Source organism: Dendropsophus ebraccatus, chromosome 7 (genome assembly GCF_027789765.1).
Source record: "Dendropsophus ebraccatus isolate aDenEbr1 chromosome 7, aDenEbr1.pat, whole genome shotgun sequence".
Taxonomy (NCBI): domain Eukaryota; kingdom Metazoa; phylum Chordata; class Amphibia; order Anura; family Hylidae; genus Dendropsophus; species Dendropsophus ebraccatus.
In genome coordinates, this window is record NC_091460.1 from 94,192,298 (window position 1) to 94,219,131 (window position 26,834).

The 26,834-nt window shown below is 44.6% G+C and overlaps 1 protein-coding gene across 3 annotated transcripts in view; it reads left to right on the top strand.

Moving 5' to 3' along the window:
• Positions 1 to 26,834, top strand: part of LOC138797578 (BTB/POZ domain-containing protein 2-like) — a 550,827-nt gene that overhangs the window by 371,341 nt on the left and 152,652 nt on the right. For 2 of the 3 annotated variants that reach the window (XM_069977918.1, XM_069977917.1), the window contains one exon: positions 4,049 to 4,136. The exons of the other annotated variant lie outside the window; for it this stretch is intronic. In XM_069977918.1, coding sequence (XP_069834019.1) covers positions 4,049 to 4,136 — 88 coding nt within the window. The remainder of the gene's footprint in view (positions 1 to 4,048; positions 4,137 to 26,834) is intronic. 3 annotated transcript variants of the gene reach the window in all.

Consider the following 26,834-nt stretch of genomic DNA (forward strand, 5'->3'; position numbering starts at 1 on the left):
TAGCTTTGACTAGTCTATCTCGCAGACTAGGTGGTCTTTTATAGGACAATAGAGGTTTGTTTTGGAATTCAACAATGTTAGGAAAGCTCCTAGTAAGGATAGGCCAATGTATGTGTAAAATCTGTGCTATCTGGCCGCTGATACCACTAAACTCCGAAACAAACGGAATCCATTGGCCTATCCTTACTAGGAGCTTTCCTAACATTGTTGAATTCCAAAACAAACCTCTATTGTCCTATAAAAGACCACCTAGTCTGCAAGATAGACTAGTCAAAGCTAGTACCCATAATGACAGACCTCCAACCCAATTATTGCTTGGTCCACTTAGAGATGGCTGCTTTCCGTGCAGGAGGTGTGTCAATTGTAAGTACGTTGTAAAGGGAGATACTTAACCAACACAGGCTTAACCAACACAGGTATACCATCCGTACACAACGGATGGATCTTCCTGTGCCGAAGCACTTTACTGAAAATCATCACCATGAGAGTGATCTCAGAGCGATGATTATTGATCATATTCCTGTGCCTACCAGAGGGGGGGGATAGGCTAGCCATACTCAAGAGGAAAGAACTATGGTGGATCCACGAACTTGACTCCCTTAAACCCAAGGGTCTCAATGTCGATTTTAAAATATTGCCTAGATATCTCAGATAGTCGCTCTGCCTCTTCTTTTGTTGTTTTCTGTTATTGCATGTCCTAGGGTTGACTGGACTATTGTAACAACATGTTGCTCTGTATATATGTATATATTTGTATAATTAATTATTCTTTCTTTCTTTCTTTCTTTCTTTCTTTCTTTCTATCTAGATGTGAAGGATCAAGCAATTTACTTGTGGGACACATGGGGTTAACAAGATCCAGGATGACGGTGGCATTATATTTAACATCTTGACTATATGGACTATGTTGCTGTGCACACTGTTGCGTTTTTTTCACATCATTGTTTATTTATTCGTTACACTCCCCACTCGGTGGTGTGTTTGTTTTATCCTAAGCCTTGGCCCCCATGGGGTGAATGTTAAGTGAATCGCACGGGGTTCCGGTGCCGGTGCTCCTGCGGTTTTCACTAATACGTTCTCTCGTTTAGCCTTGCCGGCGGGTGGCTGACCGATGGTTGGGTATGTGCCGGCGGGCTGGACCTGTTTCCCATGATAATCGGAGCGCTGGGCTGCGGAGGTGTGAGTGTGTCTATTACCGAGTATATGCCCATATATGCATTTATTAATTGTTTATTGAGCTACAGTTTTCACAGCAACTCCTATAGTTATGTTTACAAAAGATGCTGACTCCACCAATGAATCTGTCGGGTTGCCCAGTGACGTATACAGGGCACCGGATTGGCTAGCCACATGGACATGCGCAGTGGTGCTGCAGAGACGCCGTGAGCACCGGTGCAATCGCCATGATTTCTATTCTAACGTCTCGTGTATTTGTGATATTGCCACACCTGTTAACGTCTCCTTGGTGAGTGACCCCCCGCTGTGTACCCAATTGATGTATCATGAATATTTATCTGTAAAGCACGTGATTATTTTCTATTAGAGTTGTTTTGCACTTTTGTCACTTATGCACATGGTGACTTATTTCAATATGTCCTATTTTGTGATTCACTGCCACTGTATATTGTATGAATTTTATATGTATTTCACTTGATTTATTTATTGCTTTTCAATCATCTTATTTGTATGAGAACACATTTATACTATGTCTTGAGCACATGTTGCACACTGCTTGATAAAGCTGTCAGTGAGAGCGAAACGTCGCAAGTTTTTGGGTGAAAATAAATACCACAGTTTTTTTAGTTTATTTGGAGTGCTGCGGTTTTCTATTTTTTTATACATCCTGCACGACTGGTCCCTTGTGCATACTGCCAGGCATCAACCTGTCTTTCATTTGAGGAGTGCTGCAGGACTTTGCTTATTCTATATATATATATATATATATATATATATATATATATATATATATATATATGTGTATCAGGAACTCTTGCAGCACTCCCAGATAAGGTGAAAACAAATGTGTTTTTATTCCATAAATGCCAAATTTACATGTAACGTTTCCGCTCCTCAGTGGAGCCATATATATTATTATATATACACATATGTGTATATATATATATGTGTGTGTATATATATATATATATATATATATATATATATATATATATATATATATATATATAGTTTCTGTGTGTGTCTATTCATTGGGGGCTTTCTTTCATTTATCCAATATTAAAAAAAAAAAAGTCCCACTACAGTTACCAACCTCAACTGTCTATGCTAGGCCCCCCAGGATAGAAGACAGCCCGAGTGCTTCTGCTTCCACATCCAAAAAGAGAGTCAAAGTGCTTCCCGTGCCCCTTCCTAGTTTCTGTCCTAGGCACCCTGGGGGTCGAAGAGAGTCAGAGTGCAGGTGTCTGTTCTAGAGCCTTCTAGGACTAAGACATTGCCCCTAATGGGGCTGCCATTTTACAATGTCTTATGCTGTCTTGGGATAAAGTTTCAATTAACGCTGTTGACCCATCGGCATCCAATGATGTTCATGGAAAAAAGGTGATTATACACTACCAATAAACCAACATCCTTTGTGATCGACCAATGTCCACTGCTGTCCTGGGAGAAAGTGTCATTTTACGCCACTTATTTAACAATTAATTACGCCACTTATTTAACAAAATTACGTCACTGATCCACTGAGGTCCGCTGCTGTCCATGGCAGAAATTTAATTAATGATTTAAGTGTCATTTTCCAATTTTTGACACTTTTAAAGGAACATGTGTTATAAAATTTGTAACTCTGTTATAGTCCCACTATTCTAGCTACTATAGTTTGGCTGTTTAATTAAAATTAGATTGCATTTGATTTGTAAATCTAAACAATTTTGAACCTTAATTCACAAACCCCGCAAAATGGAATATCAGCTGCTTTGCTCATCCTTGGTCACCATTATGAAGGGATAAACCTCTCAGTAATGTTTTTGAGGAGTGAGGTCAAACAGGGTGTGCTCTGATAATAGTCGATAGGATTCAAGGGAAACCACAGATAAGAAAAGGGCTACAATTGAGGGTTTATATGTCAGCGATGTCCCTGCTGTGTTTTTATTTTCCCAGATCGACAAATTAGGTAGCCATATCAGCGGAGATCAGAAGCTGCAGCTGGGGGCCTGACTTAGGGCCCTATAACACGGAGCGATATTCAGCCGAATCGGGCCTGAATCAGTCCGATTTTGCTGGTTATCGCTCTGTGTAATAGAGACAACAATCAGCTGATGACAATGATTATTGGCTGATCGTTGGTTTGGATTGGACCTAAAATCGCCGGGCCCCAACTGCACATTGCTATGTGTCGTTGCGATGTGCAGCTGACTGCTAACGATTTCCCAAACACGTGACCCCTTACGTCACCCTGCTCCTGGTCTTCTCTCCTGTGCTCTGGCAGCCTGGGCAAACACGGCTACTGCCAGGACCGGGAAGCGGTGAAGTACAGGAGAGAAGACCAGGAGTGGAGAGAGGTCTTCTCACCAGGATAGATATGTCAGGTGTTTGGGCAAGGGCTGCATGGACATCACTATGTCCATGCAGCCCTTACTGCCCGATTATCAGGCCATGTAATAGGTCCATTAAACGAGGGCCGATCTAGCAGATCGGCGCTGGTTTACGAAAATGATCGGGCCGGGCCCATTGGTGTGCCTTTACACAGAGAGATTTATCTGTCAGATTTTTTAAGCCAAAGCCAGGAACAGACTATAAACAGTGAACAGGTCATAAAGGAAATAGTGAGATTTCTCCTGTTTTAAAATACATTCCTGGCTTTGGCTTCACAAATCTGTCAGATAAATCTCTCTGTGTAAAGGCACCCTTAGGTCAGGGAAGGCTGGTGGAGGAGGGCTTTGACATTATTTTTTTGTTTTGCGTTAGTAGAAAGTGTTATCTGCACTACTACTTCAAACAGATGGCTATGGTAAAATAAAATGGTATACAATGTTTTAAACGTTTTTGTAACAATATCTCTGATTGCTAATTTCATATTTTATAAATGTTTCAGGTTTTCAGTTAATCGAAGAATATTTGTTGTTGGCTTTGCACTTTATGGTTCAATACATGGTCCAACAGACTATCAAGTTAATATTCAGGTATGAATATTGTGTTTTTGTAAGTGTGTGTTTGTCAGACTATAAGCTCTTGTATAATTATTTAAATTGATAACTAGGGAATGTTACATGGTTAATGAAAACTATATACATTATTATTATTTTTATGATGATGATGATGATAATGATGATGATGATGTATTAAAACCAGCCTCAAAAATCAGTGTGGTTTTAAAAGTACACGTTTGTGGATGGATTTCAATATGAGCTTCCAAGCAGAACTGCTGTGAGTAAGGCTGGAGCTACATGGAGATTGAGGCCACTACAGATCAAGGTGGGTTGTACCCAATGCCACTAAATGAGGTTGCACCGTGCCCCCAAAGTGGCACCAACCCAGCCTTAAGACAGATTTTCTTGCCGATGTTGGGTTGCTGTCACTGCCATCTTGGGATCTCAAAGTGACACTGTGTACTTTCATTAGGTGCAATGCACTGAGATTTACAGGGTGCCACAAGGTGATGTCGCTTGCATCACCCCTGTCGTAGTCAGAATCTTGATTTAGTCTCAGGCTTATTTTATAGTAGTACAAGTTAAAACATACCCTTTTATTATATTCAGGTAAAGATCCAAAACAAGCCGTAAATAATGGTAATCTAAACCACCAGTCACTAGGAATCTGATATTAATATCTCTATAGGGGAAGTGGCAGTAATCAGACAGGGGCCTATTCTAATCCCTGTCATGCCCTAGCTTAACACCTAAGCCCCTAGTGCACCCTACTTATAGGGTGAGCTCTACCTTCCAAAGGTCCATTAGGACCTCCCCTTTCTACCTAAACCACTTACCCTTCTTACCAGATTCCAAGAAAATCTTAATATACACCCTTAGGCTTGGTTCACACACAGTATATTTCAGGCAGTATTGTGGTCCTCATATTGCAACCAAGACCAGGAGTGGATTAAAAACACAAAAAGGCTCTGTTCACACAATGGTGAAATTGAGTGGATGGCCGCCATTTAATGGCAAATATTTACTGTTATCTTAAAACAACGTCTGTTATATTGAAATGATGGCCGTTATTTACTGTTATATGGCGGCCATCCACTCAATTTCATCAGTGTGTGGACAGAGACTTTCTGTGTTTTTAATCCACTCCTGGTTTTGGTTGCTATGAGGACCTGACATGAAGACCAAATACTGCCTGAAATATACGTAGTGTGAACCCAGCCTAAGGCTGGGTTCACACGACGTGTATTTCAGTCAGTATTGTGGTCCTCATATTGCAACCAAAACCAGGAGTGGATTGAAAACACAAAAAGGCTCTGTTCACACAATGTTGAAATTGAGTGGATGGCTGCCATATAATGGCAAATGTTTGGTGTTATTTTAAAACAACGGCTGTTGTATTGAAATAATGGCAGTTATTTACTGTTATATGGCGGCCATCCACTCAATTTCAACATTGTGTGAACAGATCCTTTCTGTGTTTTTAATCCACTCCTGGTTTTGGTTGCAATATGAGGACCACAATACTGACTGAAATATATACGTAGTGTGAACCCAGCCTGCACATACAAAACACAAAAAACCTCAACAAAAACAAAAGAGAGGTAGCATGGCACGTCCAGGACATCAGCTGGTGATCTAGATTCCTCTCCATCTGTGGCTACCGGATAACAATACACCTATCCATATGGCTGTGTGTTTTGAACAATATACTGCATTGATATATGCTGTTCAGGGAATAAATATACTTGGCACCTTATTACTATATTATACTAGTCACGTTATGTTTTTGCTATTTACCAATCTGTTGCCATTTGTCTATCCGCTGTCTATTAGTAAATTGTTCTGTATATCTGTTTATTGTATCATTTAGCACCAAGCACTTTAGGAGGAGTATTTTTTTCCCCAATGTATAGATGCTATATAGAAATGCCTTCTATAAGCTGACATAAGGGATATGGTGTGCATTATTTAAACATGTGAAATTGTAAAATTTAAACATATTGTTAATAACCTTGTACTACCAGGACTGAGCCTAAATAGCATACTGTAAGCCTCCTGATAAACCCTGCGACAACTGGCAGGGGGAAACGGGTTGAGGCAAGTGTTTACATATCACCTGAGGGGACGATTCAGGTCCATGGGTGTTAGTGCATATTGTATATTTTGTTTTTGGTGAGGTTTTTTGTGTTTTGGATGTTTTTGGGTGTATATTGGGGTTTTCTTGGAATCTGGTAAGAAGGGTGAATGGTTTAGGTAGAAAGGGGAGGTCCTAGTCGATCTTTGGAAGGTAGTGCTCACCCTATAAGTAGGGTGCACTAGGGTCCATCAGGTTTAGGTTTCCTGAGTGGGACCACCCCGCCTAGGCCGAGGGTTTAAGCTAGGGTGTGACTAGGCCCCTCTCTTATTACTGGTGGTGGTTTATATTTCTATTATTTACGGATTTTTTTTCTATTATTTAAGGATTGTTTTGGATTTTTAACTGAATATAGTAAAAGGTATGTTTTAATAATTTATGTATTGACAAGTTTTGGTTTCATAACCATCTACTGTGACCCCCCCAAGTCCCAGGCTTAGTGTGTATTGCTATAATGTCTGATTTCTGTCTGAACATTTACCACCAGAATTATGAAGTGCTGTGGAGTATCTTGGCAATACAGCAAGAAATTTCAGGCTTGAAGGGGTATTCTCATTACAATAACTATGTCTTAAGCAGAAGGTAAATTAAATTTAAGAAACTTTGTGGTATGACTGGTGCTCAGTCCTGCCCACTGTCACTGCCTACTTGCCATGACCTGCCCTAAACGGCAACAAGCAACTGGGCAACAATCCCTATACTGGGCAAGTGTAACACAAAATGCATAAAGATAAACAACACAATAAGGGAGAATGAACAGTCCGGGTCGGCAACAGTCGGGCAGCACAGTACAAAACAAGGTCCAGATAAGGAACTCAACTAGATTTGCATTTCCAGGAAAATACATAGTGCTTGAAAAGAGAGAAACTTTACCAGTGACTTCCCTTTAAGAGAAACTTTAACCCTAGGTCCCGTCCCTTTAAGAGCAACTTGGGTTGCGGCCCTTTAAGAGCAACATGGGTCCCTTTAAGAGCAACTTGGGTCCCGTCCCTTTAAGAGCAGCTTGGGTCCCGTCCCTTTAAGAGCAACTTGGGTCCCGTCCCTTTAAGAACAACTTGGGTCCCTTTAGGAGCGACTTGGGTCCGATCCCTTTAAGAGTGAATTGGGTCCTGTCCCTTTAAGAGCGACTTGGATCCTGTTCCTTTAAGAGCAACATGAGTCCCTTTAAAAGCGACATGGGTCCCTTTAAGAGCGACTTAGGCCCCTTTAAGAGCGATTTAGGCCCCTTTAAGAGCGACTTGGGTCCCTTTAGGTGTTAAACGCTCTTAAAGGCACCCAAGTCGCTCTTGAAGGGACCCAGGCCGCTCTTGAAGGGACCCAGGCCGCTCTTAAGAGTGACTTGGGTCACTTAAAGAGCGACATGGGTCCCATCCCTTGAAGAGTGACCTGGGACCCTTTAAACTCTTAAGGACGGAGCCAATTTCCGTTTTTGCGTTTTCGTTTTTTCCTCCTTGTGTTTAAAAGTCCATAGCACTTGCATTTTTCCACCTAGAGACCCACATGAGCCCTTATTTTTTGCGTCACTAATTGTACTTAGAATTTTTGCATAAAGTACACTGCGAAACCAGCAAAAAAATTCAATGTGTAGTGAAATTGAACAATAAAACACATATTTTTCTTTGGGGGGTATTTCTTTTTACGCCATTAGCCCTGAGGTAAAACTGACCTGTTATGCATATTCCTCAAGTCGTTACGATTACAACGATATATAACATGTAAAACTTTTCTTTTATCTGATGGCCTGTAAAAAATTCAAACCATTGTTAACAAATATATGTTTCTTAAAATCGCTCCATTCCCATACTTATAGCGCTTTTATCCTTTGGTCTATAGGGCTGTGTGAGGTGTCATTTTTTGCGCCATAATGTTTACTTTCTATTGGTACCTTGATTGCGCATATACGACTTTTTGATCGCTTTTTATTACACTTTTTCTGGATTTGATGCGACCAAAAATGCGCAATTTTGCACTTTGGGATTTTTTGGCGCTTACGCCGTTTACCGTGGGAGATCAGGAATGTGATTAATATGCGCCATACCAACATGTTTGTTTATTTATTTATTTACTTTTATTTAAAACATGGGAAAAGGGGGGTGATTCAGACTTTTATTAGGGGAGGGGGCTTTTTACTAATAACAACACTTCTTTTTTTTTTTTTTACACTTATACTAGAAGTCCCCCTGGGGGACTTCTAGTATAAGTGCACTGATCTCTCATTGAGATCTTTGCTGTATACTTATACAGCAAAGATCAATGAGATCGGCACTCGTTTGCTTTCAGCTGCTGCAGCCAAAAGCATCCGAGAGCCGAGCCCGAATCAGCGCCATCTTTGACAGCTACATCCGATTACTAAATTAGCGGGCACGGTGCGATCGCCATGCCCACTAATTCAGTAATCGGATGCAGCTGTCATGCTACACGCGGCACCCGGGACCACTGCGACTACGTCATGCGTCCTTAGGAGGTTAAGAGCGACTTGGGTCCCTTTAAGAGTGGCTTGGGTTCCTTTAAGAGCGACTTGGGTCCATTTAAAAGCGATTCGGGCCCAGTCCCTTTAGGAGCGACATGGGTCCCTTTAAGAGCGACTTGGGTCCCTTTAAGAGCAACTCCGGTCCCACCTCTTTAAGAGCGGCATGGGTCGCTTTAAGAGCGGCATGGGTCCCTTTAAGAGCGACCTTGGTCCCTTAAAGAGCGACCTGGGTCCCTTTAAGAGCGACTTGGGTCCCATCCCTTTAAGAGTGACATGGGTCCCTTTAAGAGCGACTTGGGTCCCATCCCTTTAAGAGTGACATGGGTCCCTTTAATAGCATCTTGGGTACCGTCCCTTTAAGAGCGGCTTGGGTACCATCCCTTTTAGAGCGGCTTGGGTACCGTCCCTGCTACATGGCTGCCTTAGCGCTGCTATTTTACTGACTTAACTCTGCTATAATGGTAAAGATCATTGCTCGGTTACCATGACAATCTTACTCATGTCAGGGAGACTAAATTGTTTAGGACCTTCCATCTTCTACATGTTCTATTGGCCAATAGTGGACATGTGACTGTGTGAATGTTGTGATACATTGCCTGACAAGACCTTAGAATTCCTATTGGCTAATAGATTTCAGCTATTTGCATATGTGCTGTGATATGTGGGCTGTTAGCGCTTAGAGTGTGGCCATTATTTCCAATGGGTGATTATTTTCTATGGGAAATTAGGGGTCTTTAAACGTAAATTTCTTAAAAACTTCAAATCCAATCGAAACAAAAAATAGATAGCACACCTCACACCGCCGAGGGCTTCGAAACGCAGTTTCAACGGAGTCTGTGCGCAAAGCGGTTTGGGCTGTATTACGCGCAGAAGAATAGCTGGAAGAAGAAGAAAAAACAGAAGAAGAAGAATACGGATTACAATATAGTGCTTTTTCAAGCACTATAATAAACAGGCAAAGAAGTCAGGGCTGGCAGCAAATAAGGAAGGTCAGAGAACAAGGCATAAGTCAGGAGGATAAATGATTGCAATGTAAACAGCAGGGCATGACCTGGAAGCCAGACTGTATGGACATGTAGCTCCAGAGCTCCTGCAGTAGCAGTGGCCCAAAAAAATGCATTAAATTCTATTTTTCTGCGGACCCAGCCTCCTGCCAAGATGGTGCCGGAAGGGACCCACAGACAGAGTTCCTAGAGTACCACACATTATAGACGCTTTACAGCTCTTACATGTGAGCGTTCTGATGGGATTCCTCTGCTCCTCCAGACCCTGCTCCAGATGCTGATTTACTGTCTATGCCAGTCTATAATAAGGCTGTAACTGGGTCCACTATGAGGTACATGTTATTGATGCTGTGTAGATCCTTCCAAGCGGATGTTATCAACCTGAATAACCCAATCCGTTCTACAGTGGATGATTTAGGCACCAGGGTTAACTATATTGACCTCTAAATTTGCTGATTTCACATCTTCACTCAATGAACTGATTGATACCCATTATAGCCTTGTGGGGGATGTGCAAGCCAGGCAAAAGCACTTGGATGGCTTTGTTCCTAGTGACATTTTAGCGAGGAAATTACTGGACCTTTGCAAGAAGGAATGAGGGTCTTCCAGGACCCTACCATCAGGTCTCCATCTATGCAGATCTCTCTGCCACCACTTTACAGCTATGACTCTGGTTACCTTGGCCCTGAAAAACAGAAATTCTACTTTTTATTATGTGTGCTGCTCCATATGTGCCTACAGTAAGGTTTTCAGATTGGACTTATTGCTCCCTGTTAGGTCTATATGGCTTCTCAGAAAGACCTAATCTTGTGGTTACATGTTGCTATTCAAACTCTCCATCTCATGTTTTTTCTCAAGTTCTTTTGGGGTATACCTCTTGTTACACTGTCCCTTTTCCTTAGATGTTAGCGTTCTGGCTAGAAAACGCTTGACATCTCTATTACTGTACACATTTGTTTTCTAAACCACTGTCCTGGGACATGACAAGATGGTTTTAAAAATAGTTAGCTTAATGTTAGTAGATTTCCTGTTATAACTTTCAAAAGCTAAATCAGCAGTATATGTGAAATAAAGCAAGTTTGCAGTATACATTCATTTTTTTTTCTAGTTATGAAAAACACAGCACTTCCTCTGTTGTGACTTTTTTTTTTAAAGAACCTAAACAAGGGAAGTCCCATGTTTCCCCGGTCATCTGCGCACTCAGAGAGTGCGCGCGCAGAGAGAAGGCAGTCATTTGATTTATGGACACATTGAGCAATGTCACTTTGTACTGGCCAGACTTCATGTGTTTAGTCTCTTTTTTTCCAACCAGTACAAGACTAAAAAGCTGCCTTCAGGAGACTGGGCCTAGATTTCTGGTATGTATAGCTTTGTTTTACAGGATGATAAAAAAAATAAATAAAAATGAATATACATGGTGGGCCATAAGTATGGATACAGCATAATAAAAAGGAAGTGGTTGCTGATATCACCTTTCCGTTTGTGGCATATAAGAACATGGTAGGGGGAAAACTTTTTAAGCTGGGTCATCTGCAAAGCCGCCATTTTGGATTCAACTTTACTTTTTACAATGGGAATGGGGGCCATGTGACACATCAAACATACACACACACACATACACACACACACAAAATTGCGCAAGAAAAACAATGGTGTGCTCATTTTTAACTTAGCTTTATTCATTATTGAGTTATTGACATGTTTCTTGTTACAACTATTGACATGTCGCAGAGGTTAACCAAGGAGGAGCAGACAGACATTGTGTTGATGTCTGGTAAATGCACTACCTGGTTAATTCCAGCAGACTTTAAAGCGACTCTGTACCCACAATCTGACCCCCCCAAACCAATCGGTCTTCCTTTCTCTAAGCTTTCCCCTCTCCAGTCTATCCTAAATGCAGCAGCCAGACTCATCTTCCTCTCCAGCCGTTATACTCATGTCTCCCCCCTGTGCCAGTCACTGCACTGGTTACCTATTAGATATAGAACACAGTTCAAACTCCTCACCCTCACCCATAAAGCTATCCACAACTCTGCCCCTCCATACATCTCCTCCCTCATCTCCACCTACCATCCTTTCCGTGCTCTGCGTTCTGCTAATGACCTTACACTAACCTCTTCTATAATCAGAACCTCTCACTCCCGCCTCCAAGACTTCTCTCGTGCTGCACCAGTCCTCTGGAACTCCCTACCCAAAGACCTCAGATTCCTTGAGGGGTGTAGTTTCCAGAATGGGGTCACTTGTGGGGTGTTTGTAAATGCGACATCATGTGTTCATCATTGATATTGCTCTACACCTATTGTGGGGTATTTCTGTACTCGGGGAAAGTTACTCTACACATTTTGTGTTTTTTTTAAATCTTTAAACCCCTTGTGAAAATAAAAAAAATCAAGACTAGATCAATGATAAATGTTGGTCTAGCCTTGATTTTTTTTCGTTTCCACAAGTGGTTAAAAGAGAATATAAATGCAAAACTTGTATGGTAATTACACCTGAGTACGAAAATAACCCATATGTTTGCATAATGTGCAATATGGGCACAGGGCAAGGATGAAGGCCATGTTGCATTTACAAAGCCCCTGTGCTGCCAGGACAGTGGAAACCCACCACAAGTGACCCCATTCTGGAAATTACACCCCTCAAGGAATTTAACAAGGGGTACATTGAGCATATGGACCCCACTGGTGACGGACACATATGTAGAACATGTGCTGTGAAAATGAAAAATACAATTTTTTTTTCATTTTCACAAAACAAATGTGCCCGTCACCAAGGGGTCCATATCCCCGCTGCACCCCTTGTTATATTCCTGATGGGGTGCAGTTTCCAGAATGGGGTCACTTGTGGGGGGTTTCCACTGTCCTGGCAGCACAGGGGCTTTGTAAATGCAGCATGGCAAGTCTCTAATGGGAATGGGAATCATCTTCAATGTTGGCACTCCGCCACGTGGTGCACGTGGACAATCTCATGATGCATACACAGGAACTCCCGGCACTCACAGCGATTACTTGCAATGTGAATTTATTTGACAAGACGAGGTGCACACAATACAGTCGGGCAGAACGCGTTTCGCCACAATAGCCTTTATCAACAGGCAGTTGATAAAGGCTATTGTGCCAAAACGCGTTCTGTATTGTGTGCACCTCGTCTTGTCAAATAAATGCACATTGCAAGTAATCGATGTGAGTCTAGGGAGTTCCTTTGTATGCATTTAATGGGAATGGGGGCCGTGCCTATTTAGGTGGGGAAAAGGGACAATTTTATTTATTTGTGGGTATTATGCAAATTATTAGTTTATAAGGTTGATGTGTTGATCCAGGGGAAGGCAAAAAAAACCCTCATGAGGCAGACGACAATAGCCTCATCACAGGGAAAAATTTCCTACCCGATTCCAAAATGGCAATCAGAATAATCCGTGAATCAACGTGACCCCTGAAATAGGAATAAGGGAAGGAATGTAGAAAATTTAGAATCTATGTGGTACGCCTTTAAGCGATCCTGTATGCAGGGGCTGAGGTGATCAGGACAGGTGTCACACTGGAAAATGATGTCCTTCCTGATCCCCCTTTTACGGCACACTCTGCACTTCTTCAGGGATCTCCCCTGTTTTCCAATGTGCGGGACGTCACCTGGAAAATGTTGTCCTGGTACCATACGGGGTTCTTCATATCAAAAATCGCTGGGTCCGCTCCATGGCTGCTAAATATTAGGGCTCTAATTACTGCTTCTGATTTTTTCGGATCATTCCACAAGCTCCAATAGCTCGGGCAGCGAGGGACCGGAAGAGGGGGTGCTGGTATAAAAGTTATCCCCTTACAGGTAGTAACCTTTGTCCAGCAGTGGGAAGATCAGTTCCCAAACGATCTTCCCACTAACTCCTAGGATGGGTGGGGCATTCTGCTGGCTGGATTCGGGTGACCCTTCCTTCATTCACTCTAATTGTAAGTTCACACTGCGGAATGGCGATGGATAACCCGTTGCGCATTCTGCAGCTTGCACCCGCCGACGGACTGATGCAGGCGTGCGCCTCTCCGCACTCCGTCCAAAGAATGAACAAGTTCACATACCCCTCTCACAGAGTTTGTAGAATTTCACGCCATACCGTGATCTCTTATTGGGATGATGTGTCTGGGAGGCAGCCTTAGGCGTCCTCTTTGGACGTCAAGGTGGAAATTCATCATCACTGGATGATGGTGATGAGGATGAAAGGAGGAAAAAAGGATCCCCCCATTCATAGTCACTGGCTGTTTCGGTGTCGGAGGCAATAAGAGCGTATGCCTCTTCCGCCGAAAAAACCCTGTGGGCCATTTTTATACGGGGATTAGTATATGGGGTATGTAAATGTGTAATGTAGTGTAGTGTAAAACTTTATTTGATGTAGTGTAATGTAATGTAGTGTTTTTTACATTTTTTTTTTTTGACAGTAAGAAAAGAAAAAAACCTACACCAAAAAAGTAGTTGCTAATAAATGTCGCACTCAGCAGACATATAGGTTGGATATAGGGGGATGCTGATCCGCACTCAGCGGCGGTAGGGTGCGTAAAAAAAAAAATGGGGAAAAAAACACTATAAAAACTATAGCTACTGATAGGTGCATTAAATACACTTATCAGCCGCTAAGGGGCAGTAGACAGCAAAAAGCCGAAGATAGGCAACGGGGAAGAAGAGGACGCCGTGGGACCCGGAAGACATCGCTCCAGACGCCTGGATCAGGTGAGTATGGGCAAATACCTGCTCTGAACAGCTCAGCTAACTAGCTGAGGTGTTCAGATGCAGGTATTAGACTTTTTTTTACACTTATATTGCAATTATCGGCTGGCCGGGCCCGGTCGGCCGACCATGGTGATCGGCACCATGGCACCGTGGCCATCATTTCTTGTAACAGTAATGACGATTGGTGCTGTCTCGGCACGGGGGGTGTAAACCACCCCCCCATGCCGACAGGGAGAGATGGCCTGCTATGTATTATAGCAGGCCATCTTCCCCAATCGTCACCCTGCTGCAGCGCCCCGTTAAGGGGCCCACGTACCGGCACGGCATGGGTCCTTAACCTCTTAAAGGACAACTCTGGCGGAACCCCCCCCCCCAAAAAAAAAACACAGACACACACAGACACCATACTCACCATCCCTCTGGTGACGATCGCCCCTCCATTCGCCCGCCGTCCGCCCCGCCATCCGCCGTCCAGCGATGTCTCTGACTTCCGGGTCCTGGGGGGTCCTGGTCATTGGCTGGAGCGCATCACATGGCTTCCAGCAACCTCAGCCAATCAGGGCTGAGCAAGCTGAAAGCCATGTGATGCGCTCCAGCCAATGAAAAGGCTGCTGGTGCGCATGTGCACTAGCAGCCTTTTCCGTCCCATTCACTCTCTAAGAAGACGCCGAGGAGGAAGAAGACCCGAACCGCCCCCCGACTCTGACGTCGTCGTCACCAGATGCCGCCCGGGAGAAGAGGACCGTGACGATCGTAATAGGTGGGGGGGTCGGAAAGTGGGAGAAGGGGGCCAGACCGGGTATTTAACCACATTACAAAGTTATATAACTTTGTAATGTGTGTTAAATAAGCTAAAAAATTTTTTTGTCGGAGTTGTCCTTTAAGGACGGAGCCAATTTTCGTTTTTGCGTTTTAGTGTTTAAAAGGCCATAGCACTTGCATTTTTCCACCTAGAGACCCACATGAGCCCTTATTTTTTGCGTCACTAATTGTACTTTGTAATGACAGGCTGAATTTTTGCATAAAGTACACTGCAAAACCAGAAAAAAATTCAATGTGTGGTGAAATTAAACAAAAAAGCTTTTTTTTTTTATTTAGGGTTTTTTTTGTTTTTACGCCATTCGCCCTGGGATAAAACTGACTTGTTATGCATGTTCCTCAAGTCGTTTACAACGATATGTAACATGTATAACTTTTATATTATCTGATGACTTGTAAAAAATTCAAACCATTGTAAACAAATACCGTATTTTTCGGACTATAAGGCGCACTTAAAATACTATGATTTTCTAAAAAATTGTAAGTGCGCCTTATAGTCCGGTGCGCCTTATATGTGGAGCGGGACAGCTCCAGCCTCCATGGCACAGATAGACACAGCACAGCGCAGCGCTCCCTCACCTGGACTCCTGTCCTGTCCCGCTCTCTCCAGACGGGGCTGAGCGCTGCTGTGCTGAGGTGTCTGCATTCCGAAGGGGAGGGGGAGCCCGAGTGGAGGCAGAGGGAAACTAAAGCCCGTATTCCACGGGTCGTTGGAGGAGCAAACGAGCGCTGTCAGCGCTCGTTTGCTCCTCGTTCGCCGCTCGCTGCCGCCGCTATTCAACGCGGCTGCAGCGAGCGGGTGAGTGCGGGAGGGGGCGGCGGGGAGCTGCGGGGGGGCTGCCCGGGGGATCGCTAGATCGTCCGGGCAGCCCATAGGATATAGCAGCATCTGCTGCCGATGCTCCTATTCAACGGAGCGACGGCAGCAGATCGCTGCTATATCAGTCGCTTGTTTTTCAACATGTTGAAAAACACGCGACTGCAACGATCAGCCGACATGAACGATTTCGGCTGATCGTTGCACTCTATTCCACGGAACGATTATCGTCCGTAGCGGTCGATATCGTCCGAAAACAAACGATAATCGTTCCGTGGAATAGGGCCATAAGGCCCCGTTCTCACTGAGGAAAGGTAGCGGAATTCCGCGGCGGACAATTCCGTCGCGGAATTCCGCTACCTTTCCTCAGTGGGAACGGGGCCTAATGCTGCGGCTCTGCGGTAAGCTCGGCAAGGGTCCGGGGGAGACGGTATTTGCAGGCAGGCTGTTCTGTCAGGCACTCTGTTACCTGTCAGATGAGGGAAGAGTACGGGCTGCCATGGGCTCCCTGCGTGTCCCCGCTGTTGCTGTGTGTGACGGAGCAGTCTGCCACACCGCTCCGCCGCCGGCATATGAGCAGGAGGGAGAGGGAGCCGCAGGGACTCCGGCGCCATGTTGCTTTGACCGGGCAGAGGGGAGAGAGGCTTCCAGCTTCCTCTGTGCAGCTTCCTCCGCCGCTCGCCTGGATCAATGAAGGGTTTAGAGTAAAATAAAGCCTTGCTGTGCAGTACAGCCGCCGTTCGAAGCGGGAGCTCGGCCAGGACACAGCCGCTCTCCTCAGTGGCTAAACCACGCCCCCTCTCTCCCGCTGTCCCGCTCTCCCTGCTCTGAGGCTCCTAACTATGGTGGCCACAATGCTCCATGCAGAATTCTGACAACGGGATTCGCTGGCAGAATTCTGCCTATCCTGCATGGTGCATTAGGGCCACCATAGTTAGGTTCCTCAGTACTGTGACATAAGGAGCTTCAGTAAGTACTGTGACAGGTGACAGGTGACTTACAGCAGACCCCAAAAATGCCTCCTGTTAAAAGACATGCTTATAATGCTGATTTTAAGCTGAAAGCAATAAGCTATGCAGCAGAGCATGGAAATAGAGCAGCTGCAAGGGAATTTAACATTAATGAATCTATGGTGCGTAACTGGAGGAAACAAAAAGATGCCCTACGCCAGGTAAAGAAGAGCACACTGAGTTTCAGAGGACACAAAGCAAGATGGCCACATTTGGAGGATAAAGTAGAACAGTGGGTTATCGAACAGAGAACTGCAGGGAGAAGTGTCTCCACTGTCTCTATCCGACTCAAAGCCACAGCGTTAGCACGCGTGGAGATCAAGGACTTTCAAGGAGGTCCTTCATGGTGCTTTCGTTTTATGAAAAGGCGTAATCTCTCCATCCGCGCCAGAACAACTGTCTGCCAGCAACTGCCAAAGGATTATGAAGAGAAGCTGGCCATGTTCCGCACCTACTGCAAAACCAAAATAAATGAAAAGAATATTAAACCAGAACACATCACTAACATGGATGAGGTACCCCTCACTTTTGACATCCCTGTACAACGTACTGTTGAGAGAACAGGGACCAGTACAGTATCTATACGTACCACAGGACACGAGAAGTCTTCTTTCACTGTAGTCCTCGCCTGTCAGGCTAATGGCCAGAAGTTACCACCCATGGTCATTTTCAAGAGGAAGACTTTGCCAAAAGAAAAGCTTCCTGCTGGTGTCATCGTCAAGGCTAACCCAAAGGGCTGGATGGACGAGGAGAAGATGAGTGAGTGGCTAAAGGAGGTCTACGTCAAGAGACCGGATGGCTTTTTTCACAAATCCCCATCCCTATTGGTCTGTGACTCCATGCGCGCCCATGTGACCGATGTTGTCAAAGCCCAAGTGAAGAAAACTAACTCGGAGCTTGCCGTCATTCCAGGTGGATTAACCAAAGAGCTCCAGCCGCTAGATATCGGCATTAATAGGTCATTTAAAGTTAAATTGCGGGCTGCATGGGAGCATTGGATGACAGAAGGTGACCACACATTCACCAACACAGGGAGGCAACGCCGGGCAAGTTATGCTACTATGTGCAAATGGATCGTCGATGCCTGGGAGAAGGTATCAGTCTCCAGTGTCACCCGAGCTTTCAGGAAGGCTAGAATCATCACTGAAGAGCTAAGCAGCAACGAGACCGACTCAGATGATGATGATGATGATGATGATGATGAGGGGGACCAGAGAATGCTTGATGCCGAAATCGCCCAACTGTTAAACTCCGACACTGAAGATGAAGAATTTGATGGATTTGTAGTGGAGGAATGAATTGAGAATATACCGCAAGTGTACTGATTTACAGTTACAACTAAACAAGTTGTCAGTTAGTGTTAAAAAGTTAAATAAAGTACTATGATTTACGGTCTGAGTTTTGTTTCATTTAAAGAGAATCAGCATCAGATGCACATTATTGCCATAATTTTTTTTTTGTTCGTATGATCGTTTTTCGTTTGTTCAAACTAGATGCGGTGCGCCTTATAGTCCGGTGCGCCTTATATATGAACCTAGATGGCTTAGCAGGCTAAAATTGAAGGTGCGCCTTATAGTCCGGTGCGCCTTATAGTCCGAAAAATACGGTATATGTTCCTTAAAATAGCTCTATTCCCATGCTTTTATCCTTTGGTCTATGGGGCTATGTGAGGTGTCATTTTTTGTGCCATGATGTTTACTTTCTATTGGTACCTTGGTTTGCGCATATACAACTTTTTGATCGCTTTTTATTAAATTTTTTCTGGATTTGATGCGACCAAAAATGCGCAATTTTGCACTTTGGGATTTTTTCGCGCTTACGCCGTTTACCTTGCGAGATCAGGAATGTTATTAATTAATAGTTCGGGCGATTACGCACACAGCGATAGCAAACATGTTCATTTATTTATTTACTTTTACTTAAAAGGGGGGGGGGAAAGGGGGGGGTGATTCAGACTTTTATTAAGGGAGGGGGCTATTTACTAATAACACTTTTTTTTTTTTTTTTTACACTTATACTAGAAGCCCCCCTGGGGGACTTCTAGTATAAGTATACCGATCTCTCATTGAGATCTTTTCTGTATAGTTATACAGCAAAGATCAATGAGATCGGCACTCTGATGCTTTCGGCTGCTGCAGCTGAAAGCATCCGAGTGCCCAGCTGGGATTAGCGCCATTTTGGCGGAGACCCCATTCGGCACCAGTCACGGAGATCGCTCCTCCGGGACAACATCCGGAGGAGCGATCTCCGCCACTAGACACCAGGGAAGTGCTGCATTCGGTAATCGGATGCAGCTGTCATCTTTGACATCGCCTCATCTTATTTAATTTCTTAGGTGTATAATACAACCCATAAACCAACTTTAACTGAGTTAATCTATGGTTCGCATTTACCGAGATTTTTGTAATATTTCTAAGAATGGATCCCCACATTTCTTCTGAGATTACCCCCAGTTTTTCTTCCCAATACTTTTTATTTTTAGGTCTAGTTTTTTCTGCTGTTATCGTCATCAAACCCTTATACAAATACGCCAGTGTTCTTTGACTGCCCCCATCTGTACCGATTACATAGTCCATCAAGCGATGTGTTTGATACATATAGATCTCTTTATCTTGTGTTTTAATCCATGCATCATACATTTGCAAATAAAAAAAATCTATATGTCTCTGGTGCTCCAAATTCTATTTTTAGTGTATCAAATGATTTCAACACCCCATCTACAAAAATATGTGAAATAGTGTTAACTCCTATTTTTTGCTGTACCTTATAATTATGTATCTTTACAAACTCTTTTAAATTCCAGTTTCCCCATAACGGTGTGTTACTAAGTGAACTAGACAGCCCAAGTGTCTTCTTAAATACTTTCCAGCTCTTCTGGAATGCAACAAAAGTGTTATTACCTAACTTATCATTATATTTTTTCTCCAAACATTAAAGCAAATTGTAATTATCTTTTTCCCAGTGTGAACTAAACCTATTCCCTCTATCAGTGTTAATCAAGCTCTTAAGCCTTGTTAATTGTGCTGCTAAATAATATAATCTGAAATTAGGTAGTGATTAACCTCCTTTATCGCTAGGAAAACATAAATAATGTTGTTTAATCCGGACGCGTTTTCTTCCCCAGATCAGGGGATTCATAATGACTTCTATCCTTTTAAAGTATTTGTCCTTAATACCAATGGGGGCAGCGCGAAGTAAGTATAAAATCTGGGGGAGGACCACACTTTTGGCCAACATGATCTTATCTGCCATCGTTAAAGTGAATTTATCCTATACCAACACCTTTTGCTCCAATTTATGGAGCAATGGTTTAATATTTAATCTTACGAAATCATGTACATTCCCTGATACCTTCACTCCCAAGTATTCAATATAGTCCTCCTTCTCCACTATCTTTAAATCACCTCCCAAGTGTATGGGGCCATTGTCCAGCTTCAAAAGGGAGGACTTCCGCCAGTTTATACTCAATCCGGCGAGGTTACCATACTGTTCGACTATATCTATGACCTTTGGGACAGCATTTTGCGGGTTCTTTAAAAAGAAAAAAAGATCATCTGCATAAAGTAATATACGATCCATACTACCCCCCAATCCAAACCCCTCAAATTCCCCACTTCCCTTAATTTTCCAAACCAGTGGCTCCATTACTAGGGCAAAGAGCAGCGGGGACAGCGGGCAACCCTGCCTCGTCCCCCTGCTCAGCGCCACTGTCCCGGAAGTCCCGTTTACAAGTACTCTCGCAGTCGGACTCCAATTACATGTACGAATCCAACTAACAAAATAATCACCCAAATTAAATAACTCCAGTGATCTAAACAAGAACTGCCAAAGGCTTTAGTGGCGTCTAAGCTAAGCACAGCTCTAGGTTGTTCCCCCGTTGTTACCTGCATGTTTAATAACATTTGTTCCAGGTTATTAAATGTTGAACGCCCTGGAACAAAGCCATTTTTGCGAGAATTTTAAAGTCCGCATTCAAGAGCGAAATTGGTCTATACGCATCCGGATCCAGATGGTCCTTACCCTTTTTTGGGATAACTATTATCAATGCTTCCTTCATAGATTGAGGCAATTCTCCCATTTCCCATGCGTTGTTAAGTACCAAAAGGAGAAATGGGAGTAAGGCCTTACCATATTTCTTATAGATCTCATAGGGGAGACCATCTGATCCGGGTGCTGAATCGTTTCTGACTGCCCCCAATGCCTTCTCTAATTCATTTAAAATTAAGGGTGAACTCAGTTTACTTTTTTGTTCCACAGACAATTTTGGGAACGGGATCCCTTTCAGATACTCCTCTATTTCTTCCCTATCTACCATGTGGTCCACCTCATAGATATTTATGTGGTCCACCTCATAGAATAAAATTCCCTAAAAACCTCCATAATTGCCCCCTATCTGCTACAATTTTCCCTCTCTTGTTCTTTATTTGTGTTATCTCCTTCCTTTTCTGGAGCTGTGCATTAAGCAAATCTAGGACAAATTTCCTTGGTCTACCTTCTTCTACGAATGCTTTCTGTCCCCCCAAAAAACAAACCATGTTGTGCTTTTTCCCATACTAAGTTCTTTAGTGCATCCTGAGCCTGATTGAACTTAACTAAGTTTTCCTGTGAACCCTCCTGGGCATAAATATGTGATTTTACCTCTATTTCCTCAGTGCACTCCTTCTCTCTTCTCCTCGCGTCCTTACGAAAAAAGGAAATCTCACTACACAGCAATCCCCTAATGAAAGCCTTCAATCATTCACAATCCCTAGTGAAAAAGAAAAGGAGAGAAAAGAAGGAAAAAAACAAAAAAAAAACAAAAACAAAACCCATCTCGGAACCATACCCTCCCAGTCCCCCCGCCCCCAAACCCACATAATGTCGGCGCACTTAACCATAAGACACTAACTCTTCGCAATGCAGATTACTCCACTCCCCAAGTCACCCCCAAAGCGAGAGGACTCCAGTATTATTAGTCATATCTTTTCTCTGTCCATCCTATTAACGGACTCTGCAGGGCTGGCAAAAAACAACGTCTTTTCTTGATAAACTATGCGTAGCCTTGCTGGATACAGTAGTGAAAATTTGATATTAGCAGTGTGCAGCCTCTTTTTAACCTCACAATAGGATTGCCTCTCAATCTGGGTCTGTCTAGAGAAATCCGGATAAATGGACAGTTTGCTTCCATTATGGGTTAAATCAGATTTCTCTCTTGCCAGTCTAAGAATTCTATCTCTGTCCTGAAAGTTTAACAGTTTAATTAAGATTGTTCTTTGGGTCTTCCTGTTCCGGCGCAGGCATGTAAAGACAGAGGTGCTGGAGCTCCCGCTAGACCCTGCAGCTAACCAGCAAATAACCGCCCGTACGGGCAACTGACCGACTCCTGAGACATCCCCTCCTCCTCCTTAATTGCGGCCACGGTTGGGGTGACAAGCTCCGGTGCCGGGCGCCTGCTCCGAATCCTGCTTAAAACAGCTGCCGGCATCGGGTGAGGAGAGTGACAGGAATCAGCCAGCCGCCACCACTGAGAGAGAGCCGGGGTAAAGATAGGCGGCTCAGTATGTGCTATACGCCGTGGTACCGGCACTGAGGCACAGAGGGATCACATTGTACAGCCCCACAGCTCGGGACACTGACATCCGGGGGAGTGACCTTTTCCCCTGCACGGCTGCACCGCAGTAAGGGTACATAGCCGCCTCCCCCTCTCAGTATACTTGACCACTCGAGCCCTCCCTGCACGTCTTTATCTCATGTAAAGGGATCCTGCTCCTCTCCCTCTATGCAGCAAGCTACATGTGACTGTGCATAACGGCCCTCCACAAGGCACTGCTTGGTTGCTAAGGAGACCATATGGGAGCAGTGACGAATCCTCATAAGCCACCAGGCACATAGCTATACTGCAAAGTACCTAGAATACCTTATACACCACACCAACCTTCAGGGCCGCCATCAGGAATTTCGGGGCCCCATACAACCAAAGTGTCTGGGCCCCCCACATTAATAAAAAAAAAATTGTGTGTTAGACCCACGCCTTGCTGGGAGGTATAATTTGGTTCCGATCAATTCTAGAGAACTGGCTCATATACCCCATTTTCCACAGTGGTTTAAAATGTAACCTCTGTTATACAGTTATAAAATTGTAGAAACTAAATGTGAACAAGGTGCAATTCAAATAGACACTTACTTGTATAGCTGTCTCTTGTGCTCTGTATGCAGTGTGTTATACTTACCCTTGCAACGTACAATTTATAGCGCGTCTACAAGCCCAGCGAGGTTCATTATGATGGAGACTAAAACTTATACAAGAGTGGGGTAGGGGTTCCCCTGTATTCAGAATGCTGTTGAGTACTAGGCAATGCCCCGTTTGGGGTTATTGAATTTCGAGGGTCTGGGGGGCTGTTTGATTTGTATATGTTCACCAATATCCCCCCCCCCGGTATGCTCACTAACATAGAATATGTTGATAAGGCTAATATAATGAGGCTGTTCTATGTTAGTGAGCACCCCCCCCCCCAGGCAGACTAGTTTAGCTCACCCAAGCCAGTGATAGTGAATACATGGCGGTGAGAACGATTTCTAGGAGATCCTGTTTGTGCAGCAGAGGTGTCTTTATCCTGCTCTGCATAGACCCTCGAAATTCAATAATCCTAGACGGGGCATTGCCTAGCACTCAACAGCATTCTGAATACAGGGGAACCCCTACCCCACTCTTGTATAAGTTTTAGTCTCCATCATAATAAGCCCCGCTGGGCTTGTAGACACGCCATAAATTGTACGTTGCAAGGGTGAATATAATGCACTGCATACAGAGCACAAGAGACAGCTATACAAGTAAGTGTCTATTTGAATTGCACCTTGTTCACATTTAGGTTCTACATTTTTATAACTGTATAACAGAGGTTACATTTTAAGCCACTGGGGAAAATGGGATATATGAGCCAGTTCTCTAGAATTGATCTCACACACAGACACCATCACACATGTATACAGACACCAGCACACATGTGTACACACATACAGACACCAGCACACATGTATACAGACACCAGCACACATGTATACAGACATACAGACACCAGCACACATGTATACAGACATACAGACACCAGCACACCAGGGCACGATGAAGTTTGAACTTCTGCAACCTGGAGAAATCACCTGATATCACCTGCAGTCCTATGTAACACCACATAACACAGTGGTATCTCTGAGTACAGATAATGTAGTAGATTTCACCTGCAGTCCTATGTAACAGCACAGATAACACAGTGATATCTCTGAGTATAGATCATGTAGTAGATGTCACCTGCAGTCCTATGTAACACCACAGATAACACAGTGATATCTCTGAGTACAGAAAATGTAGTAGCTGTCACCTGCAGTCCTATGTAACACCACAGATAACACAGTGATATCTCGGAGTACAGATAATGTAGTAGTCACCTGCAGTCCTATGTAACACAACAGATAATACAGTGCTATCTCTGAGTACAGATAATGTAGTAGCTGTCACCTCGGGACACCCCTACTAAATGATGTTCTACAAAATAAGAAAAGTGTCATACAGGGACTCACAGGTGACGTCTTCTTTGATCTGAGGCGTCACTTTCCCTTTTCCTCTCCATCCGGCCCAGACCTCAATGATTCCTTCCAGATACGTTTCATCCCCTTAGAACCTGCGAGACAAACAATTTAGGCTCCGCACATTTCTAGCAACTTCCTTTCCTTTCTCCCCCTTGTAGACTCCCATAGTAACTGCGCTGTGCGGGATGCCCCCTGTATGTAGGATCCCCTGCTGTGCCCCCTGTATGTAGGATTCCCTGCTGTGCCCCTCTGAGATAATAATGCCCCTAGAGGTGGCCCCCATGAACTAATAATGCCCCCAGAGGTACCCCCATGCACTAATAATGCCCCCAGAGATGCCCCCATGAGTTAATAATGCCCCCAGAGGTGCCCCCATGAACTAATAATGCCCCCAGAGGTGCCCCCATATACTAATAATGCCCCCAGAGGTGCCCCCATGAGCTAATAATGCCCCCAGAGGTGCCCCCATATACTAATAATGCCCCCAGAGGTGCCCCCATGAGCTAATAATGCCCCCAGAGGTGCCCCCATATACTAATAATGTCCCCAGAGTTGCCCCCATAAGCTAATAATTCCCCCAGAGGTGCCCCCATATACTAATAATGCCCCCAGAGGTGCCCCCATATACTAATAATGCCCCCAGAGGTGCCCCCATATACTAATAATGCCCCCAGAGGTGCCCCCATGAACTAATAATGCCCCCAGAGGTGCCCCCATATACTAATAATGCCCCCGGAGGTGCCCCCGTGAACTAATAATGCCCCAGAGGTGCCCCCATGAGCTAATAATGCCCCCAGAGGTGCCCCCATATACTAATAATGCCCCCAGAGGTGCCCCCATACACTGATAATGCCCCCAGAGGTGCCCCCATGAGCTAATAATGCCCCCAGAGGTGCCCCCATATACTAATAATGCCCCCAGAGGTGCCTCCATATACTAATTATGCCCCCAGAGGTGCCCCCATACACTAATAATGCCCCCAGAGGTGCCCCCATATACTAATAATGCCCCCAGAGGTGCCCCCATATACTAATAATGCCCCCAGAGGTGCCCCCATATACTAATAATGCCCCCAGAGGTGCCCCCATGAGCTAATAATGCCCCCAGAGGTGCCCCATGAGCTAATAATGCCCCCAGAGGTGCCCCCATATACTAATGCCCCCAGAGGTGCCCCATACACTAATAATGCCCCCAGAGGTGCCCCCATGAGCTAATAATGCCCCCAGAGGTGCCCCCATATACTAATAATGCCCCCAGAGGTGCCCCCATACACTAATAATGCCCCCAGAGGTGCCCCCATACACTAATAATGCCCCCAGAGGTGCCCCCATACACTAATAATGCCCCCAGAGGTGCCCCCATACACTAATAATGCCCCCAGAGGTGCCCCCATACACTAATAATGCCCCCAGAGGTGCCCCCATACACTAATAATGCCCCCAGAGGTGCCCCCATATACTAATGCCCCCAGAGGTGCCCCATACACTAATAATGCCCCCAGCGGTGCCCCCATGAGCTAATAATGCCCCCAGAGGTGCCCCCATGAGCTAATAATGCCCCCAGAGGTGCCCCCATATACTAATAATGCCCCCAGAGGTGCCCCCATACACTAATAATGCCCCCAGAGGTGCCCCCATACACTAATAATGCCCCCAGAGGTGCCCCCATACACTAATAATGCCCCCAGAGGTGCCCCTATACACTAATAATGCCCCCAGAGGTGCCCCCATACACTAATAATGCCCCCAGAGGTGCCCCCATATACTAATAATGCCCCCAGAGGTGCCCCCATATACTAATAATGCCCCCAGAGGTGCCCCCCATGAGCTAATAATGCCCCCAGAGGTGCCCCCCATATACTAATGCCCCCAGAGGTGCCCCCATACACTAATAATGCCCCCAGAGGTGCCCCTAAAAAAACAAACATCCTACCTAATCCGTGCTGTGCAGGCAGCAGCTCTTCCTCCTCCTCTTCGGGCTCCATCTTGCGAGCCGCAGGGACTGGACTTCCGGCAGACGTGATGACGTCACATCATCACGCCTGCCGGGGAAGTCACGGCCCGGCCTCCCATAGGCTGCTGGTAGGAAGTGCCGGCAGCCTATGGGAGAGAATACAGGAGGAGGACGCTGACAGGTCCTGCTCCTGTATTCTGATCGCTTTAATGTTCCCACCCGCTAAATGTGCGGGCGGAACATCAAAG